This window comes from Hordeum vulgare, chromosome 6H (genome assembly GCF_904849725.1).
Source record: "Hordeum vulgare subsp. vulgare chromosome 6H, MorexV3_pseudomolecules_assembly, whole genome shotgun sequence".
In the NCBI taxonomy this organism is placed as follows: Eukaryota; Viridiplantae; Streptophyta; class Magnoliopsida; order Poales; family Poaceae; genus Hordeum; species Hordeum vulgare.
The window spans coordinates 493,657,715-493,667,639 of record NC_058523.1 but is presented as its reverse complement, the minus strand read 5'-3'; the positions used below and the strand labels follow the sequence as shown (position 1 = coordinate 493,667,639).

Sequence of the window (9,925 nt, the reverse complement as noted above, 5' to 3'; positions counted from 1 at the left end):
GTTCCGTCGTCACGATGCCGACCAGCCGCAATGATAATTTTTACTACTACCCGCACCCGCCATTGGAGCAAGGGCGACAAATCCTACTGTCCAAAGTCGTGAAGCGGGTCTCCGCAATATAATCCGCCGGACAGATGCGGCCGAGCGGCGCGGGGCCACGGCGTGACTGGGCGCGCGCGTCGCCTTCCGCACGTCGCCGTCCAGCGGCAGTATACTGTGGTGTACCCTAGCGCTGAATTTCGTTCGTGCTGATTGAAGCAAGGGAAGAAATTTTAATGGTGGCAAGCAAAGCAGGCACATCACATGGGACATGGCCTCCCACATTTCCACGTCAGCTCTTATCTGCGCTCCAGCCTCCAGGGCCGCAGGCCCAGGCCATCCCATGCTCTAGTCTACAGAAAACGGCACGGCACCACACCCAACATCTATCTACGTGACAGGCATAGGCACGAGGCACCACACCCAACATATTGATTTCGGGCCGGCCGGACGGATCCTGTCCACGTACGCGCATCGTCTCTTCTCCAGAGCGGTCCAGCCGTAAAGGGAGCCGTATCTTAAAACGGGTGGGGATTCGATCCTCTCCTTGGACGTGCAAGCATCTCCAACACTTGCTGCTGCCTGCCTGCCTGTAGCAGCTTCCTGCCTTCCACCACGTACTCCACTCACTCGGGAGTAGCCAGCCAAACAGAATCGATGCTAATATGCTCGCTCGGTTGCCGTGATAATGCAAGGGAATAGGAACATCGCATGCAGCAGGACAGATGCTGCGGTCCGGCCGAGAACACGCGGAGAGCCGGAGAGGAAGAAATAGCGTGTGCTCGAGATCGATGTTGCTGTCCTAGAGCAAGCCCAATGGCGTGCGCAACTTTTATTTCTGATGAAACAGATGTGTGAGGCAGTGGATTTTCTTCTTCTTATCTTTTTATTACTGTGCTTTCGAGGGTAGAATAGTAGTAGTAGCAGTACTCATTTGATTGATTGATCGATCGTGCCACCAAGAAGCGGTTTCACTAGAAATAATTTACAGTTTGATTCATCTTTCACTCCCAGACCCTAAGCAAAGAAAGAATCGTGAGCCTGTTCGTTCGGCAGTGTTTTTGTCAAGTTTTCGTGCCCCGTTCGAGTTCGATCTCTACTAGTACCTCACACATTATCTAAGTTCGTCCCCATTATTTGCCGCGACGACGACGACTCTGCGCCGCAAGAAAGCGTCCACGCGCTCGTGCTCCGGTGAGGGCGGCCAAGTATATGCTCCGATCCGGTCGTCGTACGAGACCGGACACGCCGGCAGGCCTGCCGCTGCACCGAGGAAAGGAGAGAGAGAGAGACGACGAGGACGATGGTGCTCGCTCCCGGCCTTTTTCTTGCGAGAGCCGCGCGCGCTCGAGCCCCCACCCGCCTGCAGCTTGCTCGGTCGTTCACAGGGCGGACTGCGGCTTGGCGTGCCGGGAGACGAGCTCCTCGAGCGCCTCCCGCATCCAGCAGTGCTGGCATCCTTCCATGACCTGCTGCACCGTTGCCTGCTCAAAATCAATTGGAAATCACACGTTTAGAAGGCATGTTCTTGGCTCCTAATTTGAGTTTGCAGCAGCTAGATTGAAGGAGGCGAGGAAGTGTGCTGACCCAGGTGCGGTTGCGGGAGGCCATCTCGGGCCACTGCTGGAGCTCGTGGGTGACGCGGAGGGGGTACATGATGCCCTCGTAGGTGGTCTGGTAGCGGCGGCTCTGGTAGTGCCAGCAGCCGAGCACCTTGCCCATGTCCCCGCTGACGCCGGCCTCCTCGAGGGCCTCGCGCCGGGCCGCGTCGTCCATGGACTCGTCCAGCTCCCACCCGCCCTTGGGGAACATCATGCCGTGCCCCTTCTGCGAGCTGATCACCAGCACCTCCAGCTCGCCCTCGCCTTCCCCCTCGCGCACCCGGTACGGGATGCACCCCACCACGATGCGCCCGCCGGTGCTCGCGCTGTACCGCTGCAGCTCGCGCCCCTGCCTCGCCACAAGAACGGCCATCCTTGGAATCTTTAGCTGGCTAGACGCTCGTTTCGTTGCAACAACAAGAAGAAGAAGATGATGAGAGATGGATGGATGGTTGCAAGAAGCGGCAGCTGTTGGTTTGCGGCCATGGAGGTGAGCATCCGGGGTATTAATAGGCGAGCGCGTGGTGTGGTGTGGTGTGGTGTCCATGGAGATGGAGTTATTGCTGCTGCTGCCGCTGCCGTATGGCTGGCTGGTGCGGGCCGACGAGTAGGTAACATGGGTGGGGGTGGAGCATGGACCAGCACAAGATTAGCTGGGGGTTGTGGCCGTGGACGCGGCGTACGGGCCCTCGCATGTGCCCCGCCCAGGGTTGCCGTTCCAGGGTAGGCCATGCCGCAGCGTTTCACGCACAGGGAAGGCTTTTCCTTTCCCCAACGGTTGTTTACTCCTTGTGCGAAGGCGATGTTAGGAAACTTGTGACGGTCTTTTCCTTTTATATACCTGCTTTCTAGTCATATTGCAGTGCCCGATCACAACCTTGCAATGGAAATTTTGTGTGCCAACGAATCTGTGGTCCTATTAAACAGTGGTATTCCTAACCCATCAGGGTTCAAGTCTCAATGCTTTTATTATTTATTTTTAGATTTTTCGACGATTGGGTTAGGGCATACGTATGCACGATCATAATATGCACGTTTAGCCCGGTTTGAAGAAAAATATATACACGTGTATATGAACGTTTCCGTCTGTATTGTGTTAAAAACTGAAAATTTTACTGGCCGTTGCATCATCTAGGATTTGTATAACATTATTTGCGAAAGGAAAGACAAGATGTTTACCTGCAACATGGGGGAAAATGTGTGCACGATTTTCAACTTGCAAACATAAGAAAATTTATGTGCACTATTTTCAACTTTGGAGGCTGGCAAGAGTTGTGCGTTCATACAACGTGGATTTTACGTACATGGGGTGACCAATGTGGAGCCATGGTTACCATACAATAAGGGATAACACTTGTCAGAGAAAACACACATGACCATTTTGCTTGGTAGGGAAATGAGTCTCGTCTTTAATCGAATTAATGATGCCAAAGTTTGACAAGATTTTATACTAGAATAAACCACTCCCTCCTATCCACATTAATAGACGTTGTTTTAGCACAACTTTGTACCAAATTACTATTTTTACACACACAATAAATATATTTTTATTATATCAATTCATTCTGAATTGCCTCACGCCAACCAACTTTAGAGAGATGATGTTGAAAAAGTTGCATAGGCCAAATAGCGTTTCACACAAGTGCGCGTCCATGATCCCGCCGATTGCAACTGGAAGTATCTGCGTCATCAACACGTGACAGTCGTGAGATTTCATCCCGCTGAACTTCTGCTTCGTTAAGTCTAGGTATCTGCTTATCTTCCCCGCGTAACCGTAAGGAAGTTTTACTCCTACGAGGCAGGTGAAAAACTGCTCGATCTCCTTCGGACTTAGAGTGAAGCATGCGGGAGGGCGGTCATATTCGATCTTCTTGGCCTTTTTGCCTTTGCAACGACTTTCCGTGTCCTTTGCCTCATCATCATCATCATCATCATCATTAGGACGTTTTGCGTGAAGCTCCTCCCTGATGCCCATTGATTGCAAGTATGCCCTTGCTTTCGGCCAGCTTTGGTCTTCTCTGACATGTTGAGCAGGGTACCAAGCATACTCTCGCACACGTTCTTCGTGATATGCATGACATCAAGGTTGTGAGGCACACGAAGGATCTTCCAGTAAGAACTCAAAACCAAGCACTTCTCCCATTGCAAGAATCATATATCTAGTTGGCCAAACAAAACCCAAGACTCGGAGAGACTTACAAGGATATCAAATCATGCATATAAGAAATCAACAAAGACTCAAATATATATCATAGATAATCTGATCACAAATCCATAATTCATTGGATCTCGATAAACACACCGCCAAAGAGGATTACATCGGATAGATCTCCATGAAGATCATGGAGAACTTTGTATTGAAGATCCAAGAGAGAGAAGAAGCCATCTAGCTACTAACTACGGACTCGTAGGTCTGAAGTGAACTACTCACGAGTCATTGAAGGGGCGATGATGTTGATGTAGAAGCCCTCCAACCCCAAAGTCCCCTCCGGCAGGGCACCGGGAAGGGTCTCCAGATGAGATCTCACGGAAATGGAAGCTTGAGGCGGCGGAAAAGTATTTTCGTGGATCCCTTGATTTTTTTTTCTGTATTTTAGGGAATATATAGGCAAAGGAGCTAGGTCAGGGGGGCGCCAGGGAGGCCACAAGCCTGCTGGCCGCCGCCCCCTGGTGGCGGATAGGGGGCTTGTGGGCCACCTGTAGCCCTCCTGGCTTGGCCCTCAAGCCCCCTGATCTTCTTCCGTTCGGGAAAAATTTATTTCGAAGATTTTATTCCGTTTGAACTCCGTTCCAAAATCAGATCTGAAAAGAGCAAAAAACACAGAAAAAACAGGAACTGACACTTGGCACTAAATTAATAAGTTAGTCCCAAAAAAGATATAAAAGATACATAAAACATCCAAAGATGAAAAGATAACAGCATGAAACCATCAAAAATTATAGATACGTTTGAGACGTATCACACCACATACGTGGTGCGTCATTAGTGTCCATATTAGCTATAGCCGTGTTTCTAGTAGTGAATTGACAAAACACACACGAACAAAGCTCGAAAAGTCCATGAAAATCCCACCAAGGCCACCCGGACCCTCCCCTCTTTGTGATATTGTATTGTCTACATGTTCCATCTAGTTTATTTTAATTATCTTATGATGTGTTTAATGTTATTATTGGTTATATATGTCTCCGATTCTAACACTACAACCTTTTACTTTGACTATTTTATGGTCTCTTTATATTATTAATTAGAAAATGAAATTAAAATATACCAATTAACCTGCTAGGCAAGATTACTTCTAACATTTGACTACCTTCGATTGTAGCTGCATATGAGTTTTTCAATCACGCATCGGACGATGAAACTCGATGATCTGTAGAAACATCGTCGGTCCTGCATGCTCAGACACAACATTGTCATCTTGAAACTGAAACCTTTGACCACAGAGACGTTTTGGACATTCATTCTCTACTATCATATTGTGCATGATCACACAAGTTGGACGGCGACAGCAGGAGACGAGGCGGCCGAGAGGGTAACCTATCTATGGACGGATGGTTTGATGTCGTTGGCGAAACTGGGTAGCGGCGGCAGAAGGTGGGGCTCCCGGGTGTGTCTGGGAAGAAGGAAGGAAGAAGAGAATGGCCCAAGTGCCACCGACTGGGCAGGCCAGAGGGAAGAGAAGGACGGGCGTCCGTCCCGTGTCCTTGCCGACTGCGATCAAAATTTGGGTTTTGAAATTTCCCACGAACGAACAAAAAATGTAGGCGCGTTCGTTTGGATCTACGGGTTAGGTCGAGTTTTGTGTCCGCGGCGATTTAAACGGACACGCGCGAACAAAATGGGTTGTTCGGTTAGAGTTGCTCTAAGAGGTGATGATGAGTATTTTAAGGACGATTTGAGGTGTTTGTTTAGGTTGATTTTTTGTGACTGGTCCGTCCGCTTGAATGTTTAAGATGGATCAAATAGGTTCGGGTGTAGATGCTCTTAATGATCACGCTGGTGTTAAGATGCGTGGAAACTGGAAAGGGCGTACTCCACAGTCGACGCAATATCTGCGGCCACCAAAGGAAAGCATCAGCATCAATCCACCATCTAGGCGAGTAGACAGTGACTGCGGTCCATACGCCGCCTCCACGCAAAGCAGTTGGCATAGCAAATGATGAAATGACGATGTAAGGAGCGTGTCGAGGCGAGGAGAGCGCGTACTCGCAGGCCCACCCTTTGCAGCTGCTTTCTCTCGTTTTCAAGCTCGCGCATCCGTGTACGCCCACACGTACGCTGGCTGGCTCTCACCCATGCACTTCTCCTCTCCTCCCCTCGCCTTCCATGGTGAAGTGCGTCTGACCGTACGTATCGTCTCGACTCTCGACCCCTCCATGTCTTAGCTAAACGGCTCAAAAGTCCACGGCTGTATGGCCAAGTCCATCTTCTCCATCAACCAGTCCCTGCGATCAGCTCGATTAGTCCCTTGTTTATCATATCTATCGGCGTCCTCAATGGCGCGGTGACGTCGCTGCCTCCTTTCCCAATTCCTCCCCGTCGACCCGGCGAACCACATGCGATCATCTTTGCCGAAATGTCCACACAGTGTTTTCAAAAATCGGGAGTAAAGAAAGTGTTACGTTACACGCACGCACGCACCGATCGTGTTGTGTCCGGCTCTCTTTGGTTGCGATCGAGCAGAGGGTGACGATCGAAACGGACGTAGGTACTAATAATAATATGCAGTGCAGTGCGCCAATTCCGGTCTGAACTCCGTGAGATTCTTCTTGAGGTACAGCGCGGTATGAACATCAGCTGCTGCTGCATGCCGCCATGCATGTGGTTAACAACACTGGCTAATCTGGCCACGTGGTGAATGCAGCGTTTGTACCATGTACATATGACCACGTTTCTTCACTGGTAATGTGAAACGTCGGGGTAACTTCTCACTTGTGTTAGCAGGTGGGATGGTCTAACTATGCTGCTTACGCACTGCCCCTACCCGGCTACCCCCAACGTGACACCGTCATTCTAGACGTCGTTGTCACCGACGCGAAATTGAGTAGAAATGCGTCGATCGGTAAAGGCCAAAGGTGGCGAATTTTTGGGCTGTATGTTGCAGGTGGTGCTGGGTGCAGCCAGTTTCCCAAAAAGTGAAAACCGTTCGTGGATTATTGTGCCTGGATGGATAGACTGGTTGGTAGCAATACAGGGATTCTCAGCCCAGCAGAGTCCAGACAAGTCGTTGGTTAGTTGCAATTACTGACGTAGTCCCCAGTGGTGATCGGCACGGAAGTTGTACAGTTGTACTACTAATCTAATCAAGTATGATCATGCTGAAACCGCGAAAAGGCGGATACGATCCGGCATGCACTGTTCGTCAAGCCGGAACTACGTGCTTCATAATAAACGAGAGAAGAAGTCAGGAAACCTGGAGCTCAAAGAAGAAGAAGAAGAAAAGTCGGGAAATGAACCTAGATCCATCGAATCGGCTCGGTCGTCTCCGCTAATTCACGGACCGGATCCGGCTCGATCGGCACGTACGTACGTGCCTCGATTACTTTTCGTCTCCCGGATGGGCTTTTTTTTGTGTGTGTGACGATCTGGGATTTTGCTTCTAGTGGCACAACACAACTTAATTGTTTGACACGACCGGGCACAGGATAGGTAGCTAGGAGGGTCGGGCGGGGCCAGCGCCCGTCTGGTGGCCGGGACCAAGCCGGCCGGTCAGGCGCTGCAGCCCCCCAGCGGCGCGACGGCCGGCTCCAGCCCGCGCCCACCAACCGAACCGCCGATCGGGACATCGTGGTGACCGCGCGCGGCGACGTACTGGGCAAGGGCAGAGCATGCCATGTGCAAGGGATATGGTGAGTGTACGTTCGGCCTGATTATTGCTTTGCTCCGGTCCCGCCCAGTCCTAGCTTTATGTCGATCTGCGTCCGTCCATCCATGCATGAATGCACGGTCTCCGCCAACACGGGCATGCATGCAATGCGTCGACCGATCACGTCCATTCATTGGCATGCGTCGATCACATCACATCCATGCACGGTCTACGTACAAGGCCGGCCAAGAGGCAGGTGTGCCGTCGCGGCTTTGCTTAATGCTCAAGGCCCGCCGCAACGGCCGACATGTGTGTGCAAGTTGTTCACCTCTGTTGCCATATCCGGCCTTGGTATGGTAGCTGCTGGTTTCTCTTTTCCTTGCTTTCGTTCTAGGGGCGGCAGAACGGCACGCATGTAAATGCACGAAAAACATATCACTTGTCTTGCCTTATCGCTGTTTCCTTCTTCCTCTCGTGACGATCGTGTGTGTGAGTACGCGTGGTTCCAGTGACGAAGGCAGAGTTGTTGGCACGTCCATGCCGGGCCGTGTAAACGCGCGCGACTAGCCACTAGTTTATCCCATCTTCTCGAACGCAGTGTGTATATATATGATCGGATCCACAATTTATATCAAGGTTTGCGCAGCCCATGCGTGCATATATATCATCTCCGTTCAGTTTGTTATTATACGTACGAGACACAATCATATCGATCCAGTCCTGCCTGCGGCCAGCGTTGAAACGCACACGAGCCAACAAAGCCGAAGTGCCTGCAAGTCTCACATGAAATTGCCTCGCATGTACAGCTTCGATTCTTCTATCGCCGGGTCAGTCCACGTCCGTCAACTGGTGCATGCATGCATGCATGCATGGTGCATGTACCTGCATGCTGACACTAACACGCACACGCATAGCGGAAAAGTCTCCAAGTGTTTCTTGCCTCAAGTTCGACCCAACGGCTCGATGGGTTGCTGGCTGGGTTGGCGCGCTTTCTGGACTTCTCCTCGCCTTTCCCTGGCTTTCAACCGGAGCAGGCAGGCCTGAGCCGGAGGTCTCGTTTATCTCCGTCTCGTGCGTGCTACGTAGTACTCCTAGCTAGGCTACTACCGTTCAGCTAAACGGCACTGTGCGCACTGTCGATGAGTGACCTTTCCGTGGCTGGCTTCTGGTTGGAAGAATGTGTGTTTGAATATATAGACCCGCCATACCCCGCAAAAAATGAAAAACTCATAGACTTGCTGGCTTTTTTTACTAAAATAAAGTAGACTTGCTGATGATTACGAGAAATGACTAGTAGTTGGGATTATATTCGCCAATTTTGGACGCATACGCTTGGCATTTTGAATCTACGGCATGCTGCTGACAAGTCACCAAACATGCCACTCATTGGACAATTATTTCTTCACATGGCATAAAAGATGAGGTGTTTACTTGTCTTATTGTGTTTTTTTTAAAAGGTTCTATTGATAACGAATCCGCCATCATTATTACATCGGCTTCCAAAGAAGAAAAAAAGTTATTACATCAATTTTGCCGGCAAGGTAAAGTAACACAAGCAAAATCCAGCATAGTGGAGTGCAAAAAAAAAGTAACAACACGATACATTTTTGAACTTTAACAACCTTTATTAAACCAGGATCATGTTTGTTACAAGGGAAGGAATAAGAAACTCAGGGGGATTATCTTGTCACAACAGCAAGATATATTGGTATGACACAAAACATACGTCCAATGTGTACAACCAGGAAACACAACTTTCAGCTCACATCTTGAAAATGCCACGAATCTTCATCTCATCCTCCATAAGCTTTGGGGAGTTGGAGCATCTACAATTGAACCTTTCAAATTGGCCTCATTTATCCGGACGGACAACCCGACCATGAGAGAAAAGAAAAAACACCATCCAACCGGACCCCCATACCATATGTTCGAACTGCATGCAAACCCTCAAACTCATGCCATAGGTGAGGAGAATATGAGGGTGTTCGGGAAGTCCGCAATGTCAGACACGGTGCTCCTAGGATCACTTTATCTCTTTCTTTATTCAAGTTTCTCTTTCTCTCGATTGATCATATGGGTTTAAAGTAGTCGCGCATGTACTTTGTTCAAACGCGTCTGTAGACGTATGAGGAGCCAAATCAGCCCAATCCAGTTGTAGATGCTCTTCGCATGTAGACGGCACACCAAACCCACTGTCACCGCTTCCCAACATTTATAGTCATGTCGTCAGGAATAGAGGGCACCATCATCCTGACAACCCAGATTACCAACTAGGGCGGTGATGGAATTTTCTCCTTCATTCCACATCATTGGACACAATTAACACAATATTACTCTGGTGTGCGAAGCTTCCACAAAGCCCATAAAAGTAGTTGTGTGGGCAACACTCGCGACTTTATGGTTATTGTTACTAACCAAGCAGGTAATTGTATACAAATCAACACAAGTAGTTAAACATGATAGTGCAGCAATCACTTT

At 49.6% G+C, this 9,925-nt stretch overlaps 1 protein-coding gene across 1 annotated transcript; it reads right to left on the bottom strand.

Annotated features, from left to right (window-relative positions):
• Positions 1-957: 957 nt before the first annotated feature.
• LOC123403216 (nudix hydrolase 18, mitochondrial-like) lies at positions 958-2,202 on the bottom strand. The gene is made up of 2 exons (XM_045097166.1): positions 1,627-2,202; positions 958-1,523 (listed from the first exon to the last, which is right to left on the bottom strand). Exons 1-2 carry the CDS (start codon positions 2,185-2,187, stop codon positions 1,422-1,424), a joined length of 663 nt encoding a protein of 220 aa, XP_044953101.1. The 5' UTR covers positions 2,188-2,202; the 3' UTR covers positions 958-1,421.
• Positions 2,203-9,925: the final 7,723 nt, after the last annotated feature.

Excerpts from the sequence above, each read along its gene's own strand:
- LOC123403216 (XM_045097166.1), bottom strand. The coding sequence starts at position 2,187 with ATGGACACCACACCACACCACACCACGCGCTCGCCTATTAATACCCCG. Across the intron at positions 1,524-1,626 it reads CCTCCCGCAACCGCACCTGG|GCAACGGTGCAGCAGGTCAT; the intron begins GTCAGCACACTT and ends GATTTTGAGCAG.